The sequence below is a fragment of the Tympanuchus pallidicinctus genome, unplaced genomic scaffold, assembly GCF_026119805.1.
Source record: "Tympanuchus pallidicinctus isolate F22 unplaced genomic scaffold, pur_lepc_1.0 scaffold1, whole genome shotgun sequence".
NCBI lineage: Eukaryota > Metazoa > Chordata > Aves > Galliformes > Phasianidae > Tympanuchus > Tympanuchus pallidicinctus.
In genome coordinates, this window is record NW_026294618.1 from 22,795,427 (window position 1) to 22,819,764 (window position 24,338).

At 37.6% G+C, this 24,338-nt stretch overlaps 1 protein-coding gene and 1 long non-coding RNA gene across 12 annotated transcripts in view; both read left to right on the top strand.

The window, feature by feature from the left end:
• MLIP (muscular LMNA interacting protein) overlaps positions 1-24,338 on the top strand; it is a 95,694-nt gene that overhangs the window by 44,110 nt on the left and 27,246 nt on the right. For all 11 annotated transcript variants that reach the window (XR_008205021.1, XM_052676679.1, XM_052676706.1 and 8 more), the window contains exons 4-10: positions 2,460-4,097; positions 8,154-8,225; positions 16,590-16,652; positions 16,725-16,808; positions 16,901-16,960; positions 17,360-17,404; positions 20,429-20,473. Coding sequence is in view for 10 of the 11 variants with exons in the window: in XM_052676679.1 (XP_052532639.1) it covers positions 2,460-4,097; positions 8,154-8,225; positions 16,590-16,652; positions 16,725-16,808; positions 16,901-16,960; positions 17,360-17,404; positions 20,429-20,473 (2,007 nt within the window). In the remaining variant the exon portion in view is untranslated. The remainder of the gene's footprint in view (positions 1-2,459; positions 4,098-8,153; positions 8,226-16,589; positions 16,653-16,724; positions 16,809-16,900; positions 16,961-17,359; positions 17,405-20,428; positions 20,474-24,338) is intronic.
• On the top strand, positions 4,104-7,190 carry LOC128077611 (uncharacterized). The gene is made up of 2 exons (XR_008205098.1): positions 4,104-7,006; positions 7,053-7,190. It is a non-coding gene; the product is annotated as an uncharacterized LOC128077611 (long non-coding RNA).

Here is a 24,338-nt window from a genome sequence, read left to right on the forward strand (position 1 = left end):
TAACATTATAATACAATAGCAGAATCTTTTCAGAAGACTTGAATCGTGGTTCAATTGGCTCAATACTGGTGGTGACTGACCACCTATGTGGTCAGTGTTCAAACTGGAAGAAGACTACAGAAATCTCTTCATTGTACTTTTAGGAGCAAATTTATGATCTGCTACCATGAACATTTTCCTAATTGCTTTTAAATCTTTCTTACCAAGTTTTATCTAATTAGAAGTCATTGCACATCCTTCTTTTGTTAGAGAGTCTCATATTCATTCCTCATTTTCTTTTAATCCAGTGTCTTTGTAAGGGAAATTTATCTATTCCATTTTGAAATATAGGGATTTCATTCTTCATCCTTGTTTTTGTAATGATCTTCCAGCATTCATTATTAAATTCAGCAGGCTTCTCAAAATTAACAGTTGTATGACTATGCTGTTTTTTATGGTATTAAATAGTTTTGTTTGATTACATATTTACTATTATTTTTTCATAATTTTAAATATTAGTAAATTATTTTACAAATCTCCAGTGATTTTTTCCTATTCTTTATTAGTAGCTTTTTCAGCAGTTGTCACAGTTTCTCAATCCAGAATACAGTACAATGGTATCACAGATATTCATTTTTATATCATACTATTTACACTGCATAAATAAGGTTTCCATTTTGAAATGAGACACCTTAGCACTCGGGAAGTTAGTGTGGTTGTAAGTCACAATTATCAGATTGTGGATCTGATAAATATTTATGAACATCTGAAAGAAAGTGAGAGGCAAATGGATGAGGCCAGGCTCCTCTCTGTGGTGTGTAGCGATTGGATAAGGAGCAATGGCCTAAAACATGAACATAGGACTTCCCATACTAACAAGAGGAAGAACTTCTTTACAGGAAGGGTGATAGAGCCCTGGTTGCCCAGAGAGACTGTGGAGTGTCCTCTGGAGATATTCAAGACCTGTCTGGACACCTATCTGTGTGACCTGTTGTAGGCTACCTGCTTTAGCAGGGGGGTTGGTCTTGATGTTCTCTTGAGGTCTTTTCCAACCCCTGCCATTCTGTGATTCTGTGATTACGTAAAGGCACTCCAACAATTAGCTTTTATTACTGTAAATGAAAACATATCTGGGGGTGTCTGATATAGAGAATGTCTTCAGTAATAGGTTCTGCTATTTGCATGCAGTTGTCTAGCGGGAAACGCTCACATATTTTTAGTCATATTGGCTAGCAGGATTCTACTGTGCTTATTTATCCCACATTTAGCATTTCAGGTACAGTTTAGCCAGCAAAGGTCTTTGTATCTGGCTTTGCTGTCACACCAACTCTCTTAAAAATTATGTTTTATAGTTATTTTTTGTTTTGTGATGTATCAATACTGTATGACATCAAGCTATATTAATTTCTATTTCTTAATGGGAAGATGTTTCTATTAAGAATTGGAATTAAAAAGATGAGCCAAAGCCACATGGAATCCATGTATGTAGAACCTGGTATAACTGTCTTACAGAATTGCATACTATTTGCAGTTATCAAATAAATACATAGACTTTTTTTTTTGTTTAGATGAAGTTCTTAGGTATTAGATTCAATTTCTCTACTTTAAAACTCCTCAGTCAAAAGTTAGGTGATAATTTGTAGCTTTTCGGATTTACAGTTGACTTTGTTCACTATTTCACACTGATATGTTTACTTCGAATATTATATACCCCAGTTTTTAATTTCAATATCATAATAACTTGGAGGATTTTGAGAGAATTTCTTTAAGAGCATAGAACTGTATAAAACATTGATAAGATACTTGTGTGCGCTAACTAGTTTTGACAAATCCTAATTAGAAGAGACCTAAGAAAAAAGGCATTCATAGAACAGCTCATTACTGTTTTATTAGTGCATTATAAGGCTGTGGATAAGGGGATAAGGACTATTATATGATCTATGAAAGATCAGAAGAGTGAGAGACAAACTGGATGCTCTGATTTAGGTTGTTCTGAACAAATTTCTCATCCTGATATCACAGTACTGCAAAAGATGTTGTTTAATGAGTGAATAGTTGAGTTGAATCTCATTTGCAGAGAGATTACTTTCCATGGAACTGGTATAGTGAGATCAGGCAATATTACAACGTTCTCACTTTCAGTTATGATTATACAAGATTTGCATCACATGGTTCTTGACATCACTGGCACAACTGCCTTGGGTTTTACTTAGAAAGTCAGTAGCCTTGGGCATTTTGACATCTCAGCAGAACTGAGATCTTGTGTAAGTAAAATAACACAACTTGACTGTGCTCAGTCAAGTTCCTTACAGCTCTGTCCATCAGAATGTACAACAAGTTTAAAGCAGTCCTGTTTTTTTAACCCACAAAGCAGTACTAATGAAACACTATGTGCATGACTACAGGACTGAAATGTGAGATGCTTAACAGTTCCACGGGTTCTACCTATATTAACATTTCTGTTTTTCTTTTTTCTCCAGTTAATTTCTACTCTTTCCACCTCTGATCATCTTTCCTCTAAATCACCTGCTGTCCACTTAATTTCTCCAACTAATCTGAAAGTAGCGTGTGGTGCCATGGTTAACCTGAATCAAGCCTCTTCGCTGGAAGACTCCCGTAACAACTGGCAGTCAGCAACTGAGTCTTCTAAGCAAGATTCGTCTCTCTACTTTCAGTCTGCTTTCCACAGTTCAGCCCCCTCCATGTCTAAAATATCCTGCTCTTCGTCAAATTGTTGTTACTCCAGCCCTCAACTGTATGATAACATACAAACACCAAATGGCCATATCCCTGGCTGTGTCTGCAAGATGGGAAACTTCATTAGATCTTCTGTTCCAGGAAAGAGTCTGTGTATTTCCCCCAGTCCTCCACATTCAGCTGAAATTCAAGTATCATCAGGCCAGCCTTCATTTTCCTGTTCTTCCAAAAGACTGGATGCTTTGTCTCCTCTCCCTGTTCATATAATCACACATGCATTATCTCCTAGCCCTAAACCTTTGTCTCCACCCTCTCTTTATGGCTCATCTTCGACTATAGGTAGTATAAATGAGCCTTGTACACAAACATCATCTAAAGGAAATTTAACAAGGTCAGGTATTAGATCCCCTCTGCCGACCAGACTAACTCTCTTGACTGCCATTTTGAGATCAGGCTCTTCTCAGCGGAGACCTCTTTCTCCTGCTTCTTGCCCCACATTTTCTCCTTCCTCCCTTTGTTCCTCAACACTTGCAATAGATCAAAAGTTCAAAACAACTCCCCCAACCCCCAGAAAATCTGTTTCAAGCCCTCCTATTAGACCAGATTCTCCCAGCAAAGAGGGATATTGGCCTTCAGGATGGGCTCAGAACATGTCTTTACACTCCAAGCCTCGTCCTGCTCCTCGAGCAAAGTCTCTTTCTCCTAAAAAGCACCTTCCAGGCCAAACACTCTCTCCAGACTCCCGAAGTCCCCTCTCATCCCCCATCCCTTCCCACAGAAAATCAGCTGCCTCCACAGGCTGGCATGCTGCAGTGCCTGCTCCAGCAGTGCCACCATGTGCCCCAGCATACCATTCCCTTGCACACCCAGCCTCTCCTCCCCCCGAAGGCCTATGTTATCCTGCCTCCAGGTCCCAGGCACCTCAGAAATCTCAGAGGGTGCACACTTACTCACCCATATTTACCTGTCAGTCATTTCGTTTGCTTTCTTCTACCGGAAATGGTGGCAAAGACTTCCCCACCACAGAAAAGCAGTCATGTCTCTCCCCAGGTCTTTCGAATTCAGCTTCTACATTGAATTCAGATTCATACCAAAAGTATACTCAGGAGCTGAGTGCTTCCTCTCCTGCCCCTTCAAATCTCTCAAATCAGTGGTCTCTCTCACATCCTGATTCTACTTCACCCTTTCACCAAACTTATATTAATTCACACCCACCACAGCTTCACTCTTCATTGATGCACAGAAACTATAGGTCTAACTCCCTCTCTCCAAGACCTCAGCAATCTGCCACCTCACCATTATTAAAGTGTAGATCTCCTGTCTCAGACAAGTCACCATGCACACTGCCATCAAGACCCCAAGAGCTGACTTCACCACAATCTTTTTCCCCGCCTCCTGACCATGAAAACATCAAACCCAAGGTACTCTTGGTGCATGCTTATTTTCTAATGCTTCTTTGTCCATTTAGGAAAAATCAAATCTGTGTTGTTGCAAAATGCTAGTAAAATGAATGAGCTGGAAAAAAGGAAAGAATTGTTATTGAGTTGGTAGTGCCGGCAATGAAGAATAAATATTACTATTAAAATTTCTAGCAACATGTTTTGTATTATGAGGAAGATGCTGTAGGAGTCCTTTTGCACAAAATAAGGTATTGATAGATAGGAGGAGATAGGAATGATTTGTGTCCAGTGGTTCTGACCTGCTGAACTTATCTGAACAGGGACTTCAGAACCAATAGCCAGAGAGGGAAGACAAGGACAGTCCTCTGCTTCTTCCCCATCTTTTCCACTGATATTTCTAATCTTATGCTAGACAGAGGATGGGAAGGTCTTCCTACAGGGTGTAGTCCTGCAAATACGAAACTCTTGCACTTGGTGCATCAGCTGTACTCCCACTGTTTGTCATTCACCAAAAGGCAGGAGAGTCTCAGCAGAGTGAAAATAACCAACGATGGCAATTGCTGCAGGAGTGCCTGGAAAAAAGCTTCCTTTTAAATCTAAAGATAAATCTCAAGAAAGGGAAGGGGAGGGAAAGGAAAGCTGATCACAAGATATACAGCAGATAGGTACCTGAGAAAAGAAAAGAAACTTCCCTGCACAAGGGGAGAGTCAATGGCAGGAGATAGCTGAGCTGTAGAAGACCTTCCAGCTTCTTTTATCTTATTTCTGCATTCTGTGCTCTCCCTTAATTCTCCCTCTTGCTGATTTCAGAGCTCACCTTGGACAGCTGAAACATGCTGCCCACCACAGAAAGGGCCATCATAATTTTTTGATTGATTTGCTCACAGCACAAAATTGCAGCTTGGCCGTGGCAGGAGTGACCTGGTCTGCTTGGAAAATGTTAATTGAAAATGAGAGGTTTAAAGCAGCACAGAATAATATTTGTAATATTGAATTGTTCTTTTAAAAACCAAACAACCCAAAAGGAGCCATTGTGCCAAGCACAGCTGTATAGTGCCATTATGCACTGTTGGGACTACTTAATGAGATGAAAAGAGAAATGAAATGGTCACAATTTCAAGAAAAAAAGCCCCCTGAGGCAAAACTGAACAGCATGACTGAGTCTGTGGATTGCAAAGCACTTGCAATGTCTGCTGTCTTCAGCGTAATCTCTGATGATAAGGAAGTTATCTGCTTGTGACACATAGCTGTTGCCTGGATTACATTTTCAGGCCCATGTAATAATTTCTGCCCTTCCAACAGTCCTTTTTCCTGCTAATTCTGCTGTTCATGTGATGCAGTGGCACTTCTGAAATTGCCAACCATAATATGGAGCGTGGGAGAGTACACACCAGTTTAATAGGCTTGAGTGGCTAGAATGGTGCCATTTCTAATTGTGCAGACAAAGCTGGTTCCACTGGGTATATGAATGACCTGCATCTCTAAAATCAAATGCACAAGTTCAGTAAAGGAAAAGTTTCTTCTGGCTATAAAATGTGAGGCTAAGTCTTCGTGTGTAACTAGTAACAGTGTATATTCAATGCCGTCCTTTCCTTCTGCTCTCATCTATTTCTATTCTTAGTTTTTGAAATAGCTCAACAGACTTTTGTTTTGCTTATCTGTTAATGGTACCAGGCTTTCTGATAACTCTTTGGCCTCAAATCTCTGTATATTTTTGGGGAAAAAAAGGAGAAGATTGAAGAGAAATAGCATGAGCCATTAAACAGTGTCTTAAACAGCTGTTAAGATTTTTTAGAACCAATCAGCTCAACTTTAAGACTAGACAAAGAGCAGATTGTTCCATCTAATGATTGCTGATGTATGACAAAATTTTGCATGTAAGATTTCTCCAAGGGAAAAGTGCAAAAGAGCTTGAACTTCGACATGTGTAATTTTGCAACATTAATGTTGCTTCAACAGTTATTAAACCAGCACCTCTTAAACCAGAATTTTGACGCTAGATGTACTTTTCAACAGGCATATCAAGCTGTTTCATTAGCATGATATCAAAGCAATTATGCAAAAAAGATTTTTTAATGGGAGCTCTTATTGCATTCCTGTTTATGCATGTACCAATTAATAGAAATAAAAGAATAGTTTACAAATGTATTCAAGTATTAGCATTTTAATGTTTTATGTTCCCATGTGTTATCTATTTATGTTTATTTTTGCCATTCTGTACAGTGAATATGAGCATAATCAAACTCACAGAACATTGTGAAGTGTTAAGTTGTGGGTAATTTCAGGAAATAAAAATACTCTCCCTGGGCTTTCAAAACAATTTTAGTAGTGCTTTAATGGACTTGGTGTAGTGAAATAGATAGTAGAATGGATTGGATACAGATAAAATTGCTGATTCTGCAAGAAGAGAATAGAATTGAAACGTTTGGCTCTTGTTAGAAAATTCTTTGCAGTGTTTTAGTCCTTTATATTCATTGATTTTTCCTGTTTGAATATAGCCCAGGAATGCATGTAGATCTGTCCCAGTTTTGGGAAACAAACAGATCTTTATATAGCATATAGATTTTTGCCATCTAAACATTCAGAAGACTGGATATAAATCATGTCTTTTGACTTCTGAAAAATAACATCAGAAAGTAGGCAATTCTATTATAGTCAATGGATAGGTGATGGCGTATCTACAGGATGATTCTGTTTTACCTCTACAGGTTTCTATTTGAGAATGAGATGACTTGTTCCGTAGAAATGCCCATGACTATAAAAGTCTTTAGTTCTGAAATGGTAAACATTCAAGTTTGAAGCTCAAATGAATGTAAAAATAGCAATAATGGCACTGCCATATGCTTTGACAGAATATTCACTCAGTATATGTGATTACGGGCTTCTTGAATGCCTGTCAGTCTCTAAGTTCTGAGTAGAAATACATGTGAGTAAGTCTCAGGAAAATATAGTACTGTATAAGGAAAGATTTCAAAGGTGTGTTCTACAGTGTTTCAAAAGAAGTGAAAAGATGATAAAAAATTCTCTAATCTGAATTAAAATTCTTGCCCCTCTGCCATCAGGGACTTTCATTAGATATAAAAAAAAGGGAAAATAAAAAAGACAAATCAATAACTCAAAGTATGGCATATTCTTTGGCCTATTGTTTTATAATTACTAGCATTCATGTTGGTAAATCTTACCAAAATATTCAACCAACAACTGAAAATTCTATTATTTTCTGAATTTGTCCTATCACAACAGACTGTGCTGAAGGGTCCCCTTCTTTCTTATAGCCCATCTTCACTGAAAAACTGCAATCAGATCTCCATGGAACCTTCTCTTTCAGCCTGTCCTCATAGGAGAGGTGTTTCAGCCCTTGGATCATTTGTCAGAACTTAAATTATTAAAAAAGAATATTTTTTAAGGCAGATCTTAGAATTTTTGTATCCTAAACAACACACTTTTTATGGTTAAGATTGTCACTTCTGTGTACCTAATTTGAGTATAAAAGTTCCTTTATTTGTTTTGAAATAATTTGGTGTAAGAGTTTTTTATAAAGGAGGTGAAAAGCAGTGCCATATTACTTAAGATATCTGTCCACTTTGACAAGTAATTTAGCACTGAAAGATCATATTCAACAATCACAGGCATCCCTGTGACTTAGCAGTCACCACCCAGCAGCAGTCTGTGAAGTGCGTGTACTGGCAGAAGTGGCTTTGCATCATCATTTCAAATTGCAAGCAAACTAAGAATGAACTCACAGCCTTTTTTGATATTGATACAAGGATGGTCAGTAGAAAATGGTCAAAATCAAGTGATAAGCTGCTGATATAGAATATTCATGTAATCCTACCTCACTCCTAAATGCAAAAGATATATCTTACAGTCCTTTAAAATCTTAGAAAATGCACTAGATTTTCTTTAAGGTATATATTTCCTAGATAGTATGTAAGTCTTGTGTTGTGGCAATGTGTCTATGAGACAATTAAAATCATCTTTCATTCTGTCGTGCCTTTCTCCTTTCCTGTGTCTTTCTCCCTCTCTCCCTTTTACCCATCTTTACTTCTCTTCCTGCTTTCTGGTTTACCTTTTTAGCAATACAAGATCAAGACAAGCTACAAGGCATTTGCAGCAATCCCTACAAACACATTACTTATGGAACAGAAGGTTAGTGTTTGCTCAAAGGCATGGGAATTGCATTTCATATTTTAGAACATTCAGCTTTTGTACATACTCTGACATGTCTGTTGGCGATATTGCACAACATAAGCTCTGTGAGCCAGCTGCTCAGGATTATATGTAATTCCAACAGTTTTTCAGGGTCAACCACTTCGCAATGAAGATCAAGCACTTCACTAATCTGAATTTCTGCAAATAAATTTACTGTAAAAAAAACAACAGCAACAAAAACAAACATGTCCCAAGGGAATTGCCATTTCTGACAATGTCTCAAAGTCTATTTTGCTGTTTGAAAATATCTGGAGCACTGCTATTCCTAGATCTATCCATCAGTAGATCAGTAAATGATTCTTCAATGTCTGTGCTCATACTAGTAAATTTAAAACAACCAAGAAACATCCCCGGACTCAGGAATTTATTGGCCATATTATTATACTGTGAAAATTGTCCTAGCCATTGCACTGGTGTTTTATCTTCTGTTTTTCCAAACAACTCCCTTAAGCTCTTTGACTGTGTTGGCCATGGGTCCGTTCCCAGGAGGTAGCTTAGGATAACAACCCTCTCTTGCAGGATAGTATGATAGATCCAGACACCAGTCCCTAGTACAGTCCCTAGCTGTGTTTTATAATTCTTATGTTGATAATGTAACTTTGGAAGTTGAAAGTTTAAATTTTTCATGAGGAGTTCAAAGTGGAGGAGTTGGATTAGATGATTTCTAGTGATCCCTTCCAGCCTATATAATTCTGTGATTCTGTATTCACCAATGTCTGTCTTTTTAAAAAACTTTGGCAGAATTAATTTTTCACAAAAGAGTAGTCCATTAAGCATTGCAAAAAATAAAAATAAAAATAAAAATATCCTGTGATTAGAAGTGAGATAAGCACTTAGATTCTATGATTCTTCAAGGTCACTGAGTCCAGCTATCAACCTGAGCTACCGAGTCCTGTCACTTTGTACACATCCCTTAGCACCAAAAACCATGTCACAATGGTTTAAAGACATTCTTAATCACGCTGCCATCCAAGTATAGCTATGGACATAGTTCAGGAACTTAGCTTCTAATAAATTTCTGTAAGATTAAGCATTCCTAAGTGCACATCTAAATATGCTTTTACATGCACAGCTGAGTTGATTTCACTATAATTTTACAGAGCTTAAAGACATTGGAGAGTATGAATTTTGCTCTGCATAAAGGATTTTGAAGATGATCATTTTGCCCTTGAGATATTATTGATTACGACCTAGCATTTATCACTTAAATGACTTAAACAAGATGGCATCTTTCTTTTTTTCAAAAATAGGAGATTCCTTCTTTTCCGATACTTGTTTAACCTTGAATGAATGTATTCATCACTTGCATAAAACACAAACTTTCTTTTACTTAAATCTTGAACATGCCAGGTGAGACAATGTCTACATTAGCATGCAATGGAAGTGGATCAGAAAAGGAAAATATTTGTTTCAGGGGATCCTACGCTCATTCTCCATATATTCTGGGAGGTCTTTTGGAGGGCAGAGAGCCTGTTAGTGGCTGGAAGCATTATGCTGTTTTCTGAGATACCACTTCAGGTTGGACTTTGAAAAGAATTCATTGATACATGATACACAGAGATAAAGGTTGTTTGGAAATGATCATTTTGAGTGACATTTCTTTTAGTTGAAAGGAAGTCCTGTCAAGGCAGAGAAACTACTGAACATAATGCGTATTAGGAATTCTTCATCTGCTTAAATGCTGAAAGAAAGTATTTTGCTGTGTGATTGAACTAGAAATGCAAATTTTCTGAAGTCAAACTTGTTTTGCACTGTGCAATTATGTTACTTATTTTGAGTAGTCTTGAGAAAGGAGTTTTATCAGATCCATTATGCATGTGATCTAGTGACATTTCATGTAAAATAATAATTAGATCACATGAAAGAAAACTGTCACTGATGTCGTGTAAGGTAAAATGTTTTGTTTGCCTCAAAATTGTCTCCAGGTGTCTAATTTTTCCTTTTATATGTGCGTAAATACTTTAACTTGAGCCATGATTTTTTAGCTTCTCCTTATGAAACTGTTACGCTATAATCATCTACACAACTTCTTTTGGACATATTTTGATCCTTCAGTACTCTCTGTCTAAATGAATCATTCAAATCTGTACTCATTAGAAGCAAAGGAAAAGCTTACTAACTATGTATGCACATACTTTGGCAATCCCAGAAGTGGCTTAATGTCATCAAATCCAGTAAGTGATGTGCATACCATCTATCTCAGCTTATATGAACTTGATGTTCTTCATATCACCTGTCCTCTGCCCAGGAAAAAGCAAATCCAGGATTTTTCTTGGAGGATGTGGCTGAAGCAAAGCCATATTTTTAAGCTACTTATGCTCAACATCATGGTCAGATTCTCCCTGGAGGCAACAACAGTGGACTATTTCCCAGGGAAGTTGAGCTAGGAGCTTGTCTAGAAGTGAGACAGGTAGGAGATACTGGGACAGCACAGGCACCATCTCACGGTGCTTGGAGGAAGGACAGCAGAGATGGTGATAAGGAGGTTGAGGTAGCTGTGGCCAGCTAACAGTGCCATAATCACTACAAATTCAAAGTGACGAGGCAATGATAATGAACTCTTCAACAAAATAGACAATAGCACCTGCTGGCTAGGCGAGAGAGCAGGAGTTTAATCTAGGCATAAGACAAAATTTCAATAGAAAAAAATAATTAAATATTTGAAGAAGAAAATCCAGAGAGTGAAATGGGCTCTTCATGATAGAAATTAAACAATCAAGGCATGACAGTTTACTGGTAACTTCAGGCAGTTCTGTGGTTTACAGAAAAAGTCAGGTTAGGTGATCACTATGGTTCCTTCTGGCCTCACTAATGAATTGATGAATCACTCCTCTGCTGGCATTAACTTTTGAATATTTTCCACAGTTATAGAGATAAGATCATAATCAAATTCAAAATTTCAGTCCCAATCAGATCTTTTTCAAAACTAATATACTTATGATTTAGATATTTTATTTATCAAATATCAATAAAAATATCTTCCACTCAAAACAGATTTTCATGAAGAGACTATTTCAGGGAGTTATAGAGAAATTCCTAACTAAGTAGACAGTCACTGGATACTGTATATTCAGAATTATTTCAAATTGGAGTTGTAAGTCCAAAACTCTGTTGGACTTCCTGGAACTGCAAAACAAACAAGACTTCTTTGTGAAAATCAGTAATCTTTAGAAGAGCAAGCTCTAATGCATGGGAGTTTGGAATTACTGCATTTGTCCAGATACACATCCCAAATGCATGCTGATGGAGTGTGCAAGCTTTTTTCTCTGTGTGTCATTTAGATTGGAAGGAAACCCGTGCATGTGGGCTTTGGACTAGCTGAATATGTTCTGCTCAAACTTCACCTATATTTGAATGAAATGAAACAAGTATGATAGGTGGTGCCAGGAAGTACAGCTATCACAAAGCCACTAAATTTTCTGAAAAACATTAAGTATAACTGGCTGTGGATGGAGTGCAAATGGAATCACTGTTGGCTTCTCTGATTTGTATTTATAAATTAAGTACAAGTAGAGGACTACAATTTACATTTTAAATAAATTGGTTATTATAAAGCATGTGATGACTATCCTGATTCTGAAAAGCATATTTGACAACTCCATTGTTGAGAAGACTTCAATTAAAAAACTGTATTTTTTTCCTCAAATACTTCTGTAGTGCACTCACTGAGTGAATTTCTTGCATCTAGATTATGTGTCCATGTTAAAAGTCTTCTGAAGTCTAGAGCTCTTTCTTACCAAGTGACAAGAGAGAAAAATAATCTGTGCAGTCCTAGAGAGCCACATGACCTAATTTGTCTTTAAAAATGACCAAGCATGCCAATGTGGGAGCAGGCTATGAGCTCCATCTTTCTTTCAGAGGTCTTGCAGCTTTTAATATTATTTATTTTATAAAAAGGATATTAGTCAGGTCTTCACAGTATCATTTCCCAGAATCTCTAAGGAATAAGTTCTGGGAACTGGTCATACATGAAAATCCACTATACTGAAGAAATTTTTTGCATGTGCAGAGGTCTTAGAAAAACACTGAAAGAGAAAATGTGCAAGAGAAATAAGAGGATATTTCTTGGGTTTTGTTCAACACAGGCTTTTCATGATACAGTAAGAAGGAAGTTGTGTCACATTCAGATTACAATATTAATGTCATTAATTGGAGAATGAAACAAAGTTTCACATCTCCTATATATTGTCAAGAGCTTTAATTCTTCTAACAAAATATTGGAGATCCTGGTCAGTTCATTTACTAGTGTCCTGTCTGCTCTGATACAGCTTTGACAGTCAAATAGCTTGAGGGAAAGAAGAGGGTTTGTAGTCATCACTGATGTCAATAGCATTTGTACATCAGACCCTCAAAGTTACCTTTTGCAAGGACAAAATCGTCTGTTCAGTAACTGGCTATTTCATCTGCTTATTTAAGTTCTGTCACAAACAAGTTTTAATTTTCTAAATTATACTTTTCTTTTAAGTTGTGGTCCCACTATATTTTTCATATGCAATAAAGTAGCTGGAATGTCTAAAGAGGAATGTTCAGATTTTGGTATTGTTAGGTCATCAGCATAGGAAAAGAAGGTTGAATACTGTTGATACTGCTAATCAACAACACTGTTCATAACACTAATACTTCAATTTAATCATAACACTATTGCATGATAACACCAGTAATGAGATCAGAAATGCCAGTAGTACTTTTTAAATCTTCCATTTTTCTCCATGCTAATGAAATAAGAAAAAAATGCACTTCTAGAAAAAGAAGTTGAGTTGTATTTGGAAAAGCTAACAACAGATTAAATAGAATGGTTTCTTTCTTTTTTTCTTTTTTTCTTCTTGGAGAACTAGAACTTTTTAATAGAGAAATAGAAGGAAAGTAACTGTGGAAAAATCTGCATGAATTACCTTGAAATTTTAAACATTCAGAAAGGGCACAGAACACAGAGTTTTTCATAGCATGGCTGCTGTATGTGTAGTGATAGTATCTCAGGAGGTGTACTGAATGCACAGGCCTTGGTGCTGCACTTGCCTAAGTAAGTGGAAGCTCCAAACAACGTAAGTTATTTGTGTTTGCAGTTTCTACTGAAATTGAAGGGTGCTTGATATTTCAATTATCCAGAATCTTGGTTCTTGACACAGACTTGTAGATGAGACTGAAGTTCCTCTAGAAATAGCCATCAAAATCTTCATGGTAGTTGTGTCCTACCGTGATCCTACCCTTGATAGTATTCACCTTCTGCTGCTGTCCTAATGAGGCACACTTGAAAGAGAAATATGATTTTTTTTTTCCTTAAACAATTCATTTGTTATTTTCATTAACATACCAATATCTTGTGAGTTTTGAGAGGCTTATCAAGTTCTCCATTCTGAATGTGTGACTAATGGCAATTTCTTAATGCAACAGATTCCTGATAAGACTTGTCATGTCTCCACAACAGGTGGTGTTGGTAATCCTGCCCTAGTAGGCACTGGAAAGACTCTTCTTCATTTTACGTTTTACCACTTCAGTTTGCATTTACGAGGAGGATGCAATCTGACTGAATCTGAACTGGACATGCAGCCCTTAAATGTAGTGCTGAGTGCTCTTTTGTTTAGCTCTTCTACAGCTCTATCTGTTTTTCTGAAATTTTAGCTGGATAGCAATGATGAGGTAGCAGAAATGAGAAAGATTATCTATCTTTTCATCTTCTGTCCTGGGAGAACATTACATTATTATTATATTTCTCTTAAAAACTAATCATTATTTTACTCTTCTCCTTTGGAACTGTATCAACTGTAAGGCCAACAAGATTGTCTAGAACTGCAGGGCAGAGAAGAAATGTGTTTGGAAAGAAATTACTCTTCATTTTTTCTACTGTACTTTCTGGTGCAAGGCATCATAAATGTGTTTCTGCACAGAATCATTTGTGATACTATTAAAACAATAGCTAAAAACCCTGACACTTACTTTTCAGTTCTACGTGAGTAGATGTATGCTGTCATAGCTAGGCAAGGAGAGAATAAATCTAATTATACTCAACAAAATTTAACTCACGAATAATTCCTTAAATACATGCTCCTTCCTTCCTTCCTTCCTTCCTTCCTTCCTTCCTTCCTTCCTTCCTTCCTTCCTTCCTTCCTTCCTTCCTTCCTTCCTTCCTTCCTTCCTTCCTTCCTTCCTTCCTTCCTTCCTTCCTTCCTTCCTTCCTTCCTTCCTTCCTTCCTTCCTTCCTTCCTTCCTTCCTTCCTTCCTTCCTTCCTTCCTTCCTTCCTTCCTTCCTTCCTTCTTTCCTTCCTTCCTTCCTTCCTTCCTTTTCTTTCTTTCTTTCTTTCCTTTTCTTTCCTTCTTTCCTTCTTTCTTTTTTCTTAAAGATCCTGCCATTTTCTTCCCAGCTTTACATATGTCCTTTGTAACTACAGCCCAGATATACCCCTCACAGGATCCCCCAAGCATGAAAAAGTGCTTGTAGGAATGCTCTTTTTTTTCCTTCTTTTTTATTTATTGCTAATAATCATCAACCACAAAACTTCAGAAAAGCATAATCTGTTAAACAAAAATCCACAGATGCTGTTGATCCCTCCTACTTCATAGAATCATAGAATCACTCAGGTTGGAAAAGACCTTCAAGATCATCGAGTCCAACCACAACCTAACCACACTACCCTAACTCTAACAGTCCTCCACTAAATCATGTACCTCAGCACTACATCCAAATGATTTTTAAACACATCCAGGGATGGTGACTCAAACACCTCCCTGGGGAGCCTATTCCAGTGCTTAACAACCCTTTCTGTAAAGAAGTTTTTCCTGATATCCAACCTAAACTTACCCTGGCACAACTTGAGGCCATTTCCCCTCATCCTGTCACCTGTCACCAGGAAGAGATTAGGCCTGCTCTCGCTGTAAGCTCCTTTCAGGTGTTGGAAGAAAGCATTAAGTTCTCCCTTCAGCCTCCTTTTCCCCACACTAAACAGCCCCAGATCTTTCAGTCTCTCCTCATAGGGCATATTTTCCAAGCCCTTCACAAGCCTTGTTGCCCTTCTTTGTCCCTGCTCCAGCACCTCCATGTTCTTTCTGTACTGAGGTGCCCAAAACTGAGCACAGTACTCGAGGTGGAGCCTCACCGATGGAGTACAGGGGCAGGATGACTTCCCTAGTGCTGCTCACCACACCATTCCTGATACAAGCCAGAATGCCATTGGCCTTGGCCACCTGGGCACACTGCTGGCTCATATTCTGCAGACTGTTCATCAGTATACTTAGGTCCCTTTCCATCAGGCAGCTTTCCAACCACTCCTCCCTAAGCCTGTAGGGCTGCCTGGGGTTGTTGTGACCAAAATGCAGGACCCAACACTTGGCCTCCCTATTGAAACTCATACAGTTAACCTTGGTCCATCAATCCAGTTTATCCAGGTCCCTCTGTAGGTATGTAGACCAGCTGCAAGCACCAGCAGGCTTCCAGAGCAGACTCCATAACAAATCTATTTGATGATTGATTAAAAAAAAAAAAAAAAAAAAGGGTGATGACAGTGAGAGTGTTGTGCCTCACTGACTTTGGGTGAAGATGAAAAAGGCACTGAGCACTAAAGTGAAGTATGGCTTTTGCAGACGTCTTGTGATTTTCCTGATAAAGTGGAGGGTTTGGCAAATTAATCCTCACAGTTCTCAGACCTCCTCCAAGTGTGAACAAAGGAAAGCTGAAGGTATATCCAGGCATAAGAGGATTGTGTTTTGTTTTGGGGAGACTGTATAAGCTACATTAGGTAGTTGTATAGATTAGCCATGTTTTTGTATACAAAAAGTGTGTTGTGCATACTTATTTTTTATACAGTGGTGTTTTCAGACTAAAAACCAAAAATGCTGAGCACTGTTTTTGTTGCCATGATCACCAACATCTTTAAACAGGATTCACTTTTTAAAGAAAACAGCTACTAAAGGAAACAAATGGGCCTCTTGTATACTTTGCCTGCTTTCTTACAGCCAATGGTGTCTTCCAGTGGTGTGTGACAGGCACACATCTGGCACATCTGTGGTGCATGGTGCACATTTACTGTGTGTAATTCACTGTGAGAGAGATGGGGTGTTGTAGAAGAAGATGACAATTTAAACTTTTATTTTCTGAGCATGGATAATTCACCTGTCTTGAATATTCTTTCTTTCTGCATATGTACTCTCTAATTCAAGATCAGAAGATGATAGCCTCAAAAACACTACTATAATTTCTTCTTTTTGCATATTTCCCTGATAAAATGACAAATGTCATATTTGGGAATGTTTAATGTGTATGACAGCTTATTTTAAATTTTTTTAACTCAGGAATCTTTTGAATTGCAGGCATTAGAAGAGCCGACGAAGGCTGCTGATGTGACTGAAGGCACTACTTTGGACCATTCAGAGGTAGTGCTGTTTTACCTCTCAAATCTTTATCTGAAAACAAAAAGCAAAGGTTAAGTGTGTGATTCATTTCAGATGTGCTCCCCTGCCCAACTCAGACAACAAACAGAAGAGCTGTGTGCTGTCATTGATCAAGTCCTGCAGGACCCATTGACAATGGTAACCTATCAGTATGTGGGATTGACTTTTCAATACCCTTCTTTTTGTCTCATCGTTAATAAGTTTGTTCTCTGTCAAAAATAACATTCCAGCGCCGATGTGAATCTTCTCCAAGTTTCCTGCAGATGAACACAGAGTCAGATGTTGGCAAGGTAGGTGAATAAACTCACATGTAAAATGCTCTTTCCAAGCAGACATCAGATGACAGCAAATGAGAAAATAGAAAGATGTAGTTTAAAGTTGTTTTTGTGAACAAATGTGAGTCAAATTTCATAATGCAACCATTCCTGTGATTGCCTACTGATTTATTTTACTTTATTAGGAGAATTCTCGGAGATAATTTAAGGACCAGCTCTAATGGAGTGTGATTGATGTCTTTGAGTAAAAAAGAAATAATAATTGAAACAACAAACACCTCAAGAAAACTTTAATGTATCTCATGAATCTTTCTGGAGAATTGAATTTGAGCAATTCATAACATCACAATGATGAAAATCTTGCTGTCAGTCCTTCATTCTTTACCGTTGATATATTTGTTTATTTTGTATAAGGTATCGACAACATTGCAGAGAGCAGCTGGACGTGAAACCAGATATGTAAGTACTTTTATAACTATGTGTTTGGCATGAAGAAATGTCTAATTTCATAGGTTTTGAAGGTCATCTTGCTAACACATTTGATTTGTTGGCACATAGCTGATGCAGGAGTAGTGTGAGGTGTTGTCCTCTGTACAAAGTGAGTTCATTAGGGCATATGTGATCGAGACCTGAAATGACTTATTTCTAACCAAATCTTTCATGACTAGAATTTCTTTAGTGCAGTGTCTGTTGATATTTCTACCTGTGCAAATATGATTTCATAATTGAATTGTCCACACAATCCTTTGTTGTTTTTTGTTCCAAGTGTGGGTCAAGGGTTTTCAGTTATTTATCTGTTCTGTAGGGGATTTGCTTCTGAAGATGTGTTTTAGCTCTTGCCTATCCATCAGTTTGGGGTTCACTCAATTTTTTTCCTTCCAAGGTAAAGAGATGACTGAAAACCCACTACTTAATCTGATGAACAAAAGGTGTTTTCTGCCATGTACACATTCCAACTTGCAAAGAAAACTTCTATATTGAATCATCAGTTAAACTATTGCAATGTTAAACCCAGTTAACATTCTAATTTACACAAGCTCTAATAGTTACTGCAGGTTCTATATTTTACTTCTAGCTCATCTAGTCATGTGGTGAGATATCTGAGCTTACTATTCATCATTCAGACTTTCTATTGAATCTCAGTCAAAGCAGTGCTAACAAAAGCAATAAAGGCCATTTAACTTTATGCCAGCACAGTGCTTGACTGATCAATTCAATTTTGCTTCTTGAATGTAGTGGCATGCATATTTTATTACATATTGCGATTTTTACTTGACAGATTGTGCTGGGTCATAGTAATTAGAAAATATATTAGAAGAGTGCTTTTTAATGAAATAAAAGAGCATATTTCAGATGTAGACTGTAAGAAAAGAATATATATTACTACCATTTCAGCACATTTCTTCAGGACCCAAAACAGTGTCAGAAATCCACCTACAAACACATTTAGACATCCAACTTATATGCATAGGAACAATTAGATTTTTTTCACTTGCATAGAAAATCACCCTTAAAAACTTTATTTTCCCAGTTTTCCCTGTAACATTCTAAACAACTGATGCAAACCAATATTTGGGAATAACACAAAGACTAACTCTTCTTATACATTGTACAAAAGACTGAATTGTTTCTTGTCTGACAATGAATCTGATCACTGTGCTAACAGACCATGCTCTCCACACTGCACTGTGGGGGCTGACTTTGGTGTGACCAGGCTCTTATGGGGTGTCACCATGCGCTGCATCAATGTCAAAGAAGGGGTGATCTAGGTATTCACACTGGACCCTGGACATTGGCAGCTCTTCCCTCTTTCTTGTTCTGCTTCCTTGTTAGGACACAAAAGGGCTGCCCATTTTAAGCCAGTCTAACAGTGTCTCTGGTAGAAATCAGGAACTGAATACAATACAATCATGACTGTGATGTCAAACAGTGAGTTTCTCCAGGAGATTCCCAGCCCCATGTTGTGTCATGTGAGCTGTATTGGAAAAATGATCTTCAGCCAGCCTTTCCTTATCATTTTTTTTCTTTCAGAAGTAGTATTTTTTCTTTCTACAAATTAATTTCACTAGACATAATTCATGTGGTCATTAAGCATTTATGTATACATGATGTCTGATATTGAGATACTTGTCAAAATCATAAAATCATAGAATAGTTTGGACTGGAAGGGACACTTATGATCACCTAGTTCCAAACTCCCTCCTATAGACAGGGACACCTCCCACCAGATCAGGTTGCTCAAATTCCCATCCAGCCTGGCCTTGAATGCTTCTACGGTGGGTCATCCACAGCCTTTCTGGGCAACCTGTTCCAGTGTCTCACCACCCTCACAGTAAAGATTTTCTTCCTAATCTCTAGTCTAAATCTACTCTCTTGCAATTTAAAACCATTTACCCTCATCCTGTTTTTTATAAAAATCATCATTATAAAAAGTCCCTCCCCAGCTTTCCTGTAGCCTGCCTTCCTAGTGCAGGAAAGCCACTATAAGGTCTTCTGGGAGCCTTCTCTTCTCAAACCTGAAGACCTCCAGCTCTCTTAGCCTGTCCTTGTAGTAGGGGAGGTGTTCCAGCCCTCTGATCAGCTTTGTAGCTCTCCTCTGAACCTGCTTCAACAGTTCGATGTCCTTCTTATGTTGGGGGCTCCAGAACTGGACACAGTACTCCAAGTGGGTTTCACGATAGTAGAGGAGCAGAATCACCTCCCTCAACCTGCTGGTTACATTTCTCTTGGTGGACAGTGTTATTTTGAGGGTGATTTGAGTTAAAAGAAAAACTCTAGCTTGTTTATGATTCAGGGATAGGAAAATTTGTCATAATCTTAAAGTAGTACAAACATATGTGTGTAGGTATATACAACTTGAAACATTATTTCAACAGATTGTATAAAACAGTAAACTATACAAAAATGATGATATATCTTGCCATTTTACAATTAAAGTGGCAATTAAAATTTATCTTGGCTGTTGTTACTCTTCATCTTCATACTCACTTCAGAATCTTGTAAGGATGTAAATAATAATACAAATGGCAAGAGAGCATATAAAATTACTGAAAAGAATCTGATAGTGAAATGACAGCAGTTTGTACCAGCTGACAAAATACTATACTTTTCATTTAACAGCTTTTAAAATGGTATGGTCTTTGATATGGTCCTACTCACTATTTTACACTAGTGTTTCTTTCACTATTTTACCCTAATGGCTTCTGGGGTATTTTACGGTAACTGTTGAATCATGGCTTGAACCACTGATTAAGCACCTAGGGAATGGGCCCAGTCAGCTCTGGGAGCACAGATGAAGATAGTTCACCTGTGTGACCAGAAGGGGTGGAGCCAGGCTGCACCTCTCTTAGACTCTATTGAAGGGCAGACTGGCACTGGGGAAGGATCTCTGGTTGGGGAGTTATCCTTCTGGATTTTTCTTCCTTCATTGCTATAATCACAATGATATTGTATGTAATACTGTATTTGTTCACTCTTTTGCAGGCCAATCTTTACAAATCGACACCTGTGGTAGCAGAGAGTCAGATGGTATGTATTGCACAAATCTTTGATGCTGACTTTCAAAATCCATACAAGATGAAATCTGAAATAATTATTTTTTACTTAATCCTTTGAAGGAATTTACGGGCAATAGCTTTCCAAAAAGTGGCATTGCATCTTATATAACTGCACTGTTTTTTTTCTGTATCAAGCACATACCTGTTTTAAGGACCTGTAAATTCTACCATGGACTAAATGACAAAGTTGAGAGTCCTGATGAGTCACAACATATGCCACAACTATAGGATCTACTACTCTTTATTGGTCAGAAAAAAAAGGAAGTGGATGAGAATTTCCCCATTACATGTTACTAATGGCATCCCTGGGACTTCCTGTATCAATTTCTTCTGTTTACTAAGCTTTGACCAGTTCTTTTCTTATGATTTTTTTCCAATTACTTCTAAAATTTTATTATATTTAAGTCTCTACAGCATTCTGTAGCATCAAGATTTACTTTTTAATTATACCTTATGTGAAATGGTACTTCATGTACTCATTTTAAAGCTAGTGCATCTCAGTTGCTGTACTGAAATGGAAAATAATTGTTCTTTCTTTACTTTCCAATTATCTTTTATAACTTTCTAGATATTAACCACAGCACTCTTTCAGTCACTTCTTTTCTATACTGAAAACTCAAAATGGCTTGACCAGTCTTTGAGAAGTACAGATGTTCATCTGGACAATCCTTGGTGTCCTTCTTGATACCTTTTTCAGGCTTTTCTTTTTAAGATTGAGAGAGCAAAACCATAAGCCACTCTTGTCTAGCTATGAATACTACATTTTCTGTTCACATAAAGATGTGATAACGTCCTTTACTGTTATTTCTATTAATTTCTTAATGATTCCTTGTAGTTCATGCATTTCTTACTTGTATGGAGTAGTGAGACAATGTTTGCTTAGAAATGTATACAATAAATACAAGAGATATTTTCTGAGTAGTGAGGGCTAGTTTCTGAGTTAACTAGTTCATCACTGCGTGTGTAAATTTAGGATGTAGTTATTTGTTCTCTTATGAGTGTATCAGTGTTGAATTCAGTTAAGTCTCACCTGTCTTTTTGTCATTGAATCACTCAGTATCATAGCATCTATCTGCACTTCTTTGCACAAAATTTTTCTTTTTATAACTCTAAATGATTCCATATTACTAGTAAACGTTGTCACCTTTCTAGCCACTCTCTTGCGTCTGATCTGTAATTATAGTTCAAAACCCACATTCCAGAGCACATCTCTCAGGATATCTGTTTGTCACTTCGCTCCACTATGAAACTTAAAACTTTATTCTGACCTGTTGCTTTCTATCCTTCAAAGTGGCCCTAAGGATATGTTCTCTTTTACTTCTCAGTAGTTTTGTTTCCTAAGTGGCCCTTGGTGAAAGAAATTCCTCAAAGCCTTTCAAAATCCATGTGTAGCATCTCTGTACCTCCACTAAACTTTATACTCTGTGACAGATCTTCATAGATGATGCAGGATGAGTGATTTTTGGATACATTCTGAACCCATAATCTTGAGTCTTAACTCTGTATAATTTGATAATGGAGCCACAACCATAGGATGGCAGCTCATCACTACACACCAGTTATGATCTTTTGTTACCACTTTTCAGTGCAGTTGTAGGATGGCCAGTACCTTCCTTGACAATACTCTGCTTTAACTTGCTTCTCAACAAGGATGATTGTAACACCCCCTACCAAAGGAAGAGTTCAAGCTTTTACTTATGGAGTGATGATTTTGTATAGCTTGGTGGGTAGCTAATAAAGCATTTCAAATTCTGGTTACTGGCTGATGCCTGCCACTCATTCAATAGAGTCAGACATAAACATATGACTCACTCGGCACCTGAATGCACAAAGTCTTTTAGAAAATGCTTCCTTAAAAGCAATTATATAGTGTGCTTTTGGAAGAGGTTTCTTGCCTAAGGGGTGTAGCTTTTGCTTGATGATTTCAGGTACATTTTTCTGGTATTTTTAATTGCGTAGTTATATGGTGCACAGGGGAGTGCTGGAAGGCCACATATCCTTTGCCTACAGAATAATGACTTGATATAATTGTTGTTTCCCTTTATGTTTATCTATTTCCATTTATATGCTTACATATTTCTGTTTGTTTTTGTGTTGAAGCCTAGAAGTCTTTCATTTTTTCAGACTCTTCTTGGAAATCCTGGAGAGGGCAAATGTTAAGTGAATCCTACAAAGAAATAATCTTTAGCTATGGATCATAAGTTCACTAACTAACACTATGTCTTTCACAAAGTTAAGCTTCTTAAACATTTCTTGTTATGTTCTTAATATACTGCAGCAGTCATTACTTTGCCTTAAAAAAAAAAAATCACCTTTACCATGGCTTATTTTATTTTCAGTTGAATTTGTTCCTTCGCATTTGATGATGATGCTTGTGGAAAGGGGGGAGGTGACACAGCACAAAGCTAAGGGAAGCTGCCTAGGCTTTACTGTTCTCAGACATTTTGTGCTCTTTCCTATCTCTGTCTCCTCCCACGCAGCCCCTAGCATGGCTCTGCAGATTTTTTCCCAGGACAGGGGCACAAACAGAAAACCATCCACCTCACACAGCCATTCTCTTGCCCTGTTCTTGGTGGAAGACAGTAGATATTGTTTCTAGGTAATTCATAGCTTAGTTTGCAAGGTCCATCCAGCAATCTCAGCTTCCTTATTTTGAGCTTAATTTTCTAACACTATTCAAAACACTTCAGTTGTATGAGCTTTACATTTTCTGCATGCTTAGAGATTTGCTTTTGATGTTGGGTTGGTGCTGATGCACTTTCATACATGCTGTAGCAAGGAGCCACCTTCCCCCCAGGCCTTCCTGGGCTATTTTTCTTTTTCCAGAGGCTTGCTGTGTGGCTCTAGTGAGCATAAAGTGAGCACCAAACACTCAGATAGCAAAGAAAAATGTTTCCATACAGGTAATAGGACATGAAACCCACTGCCACCACAAGCAATGGGGCAGAAATTTATGCCTGGGATGGTTAATAATAAATAAGGTCACTTTTTGTCCTCCTCCCTTTGTCTAAAGATCTGAGATGTGTGTAGAAGCTCATGCTTAATTATGACTAAATTATTCTACAGATACTTCTTTTCTTTTCCAAATGTACTGCCTAGGTGTATTGACCTTAACAACAGGCAGCATGGTGTTACTAACTGCACCACAGCTAATTTTATAATAAATCTAATAGTCAATTCAGCTTCTTTGTATTTGTATACCTAGTGGGTGCTGAGGATGGAAGATGTGACAGTGCCTATGTTTCAGTCTCAGATGGGCAAGGCAAGCTGCCCATCTGGGCTGCAGCCACAGTGGGAGCTCGGCAGCAGTTCTGTTTTTATCTACATCTACAGTAGTGCCAGCCCTCATTTTCCGTTGTGTAGTCATAACAAAGAAGAATCTAATTGAGTTACTTGGAAGTTTAAATTAAGTTACACAGCCCCACAGTAGTTCAGTATTTACCATATCCCAGAGGGAATGCGCACATTTTTATCTCCCCTCTTTTTTTTTTCCCTTACTGAAGAAGTTGTCTATTTTAAAATTATCCTCTTGCCCCTGTTTAGAGTTTATGCCACACTCCATACATCAGACTCTAAGAATTCTGCAACTTAGAGATATATTAAATTTACAAGTAAATTGTCAATTGTTTTAGTTAGCTGAAAGTTAACCAAGATTTTTTTTCTTGACTAAATAATCTGATTTGTCTGAAATGGGATGTGTCAGCCATCCATACTGATTAAATTCCCTTAGCTTGTATTTTCCCAAGTGAATTTTTGAAGATACTGTGAAAATGCAGTGTAAAATCTCTGGTATTTGTTCTCTGAAATAATTTCTCCTAAAATGTTGCTACCTGTGC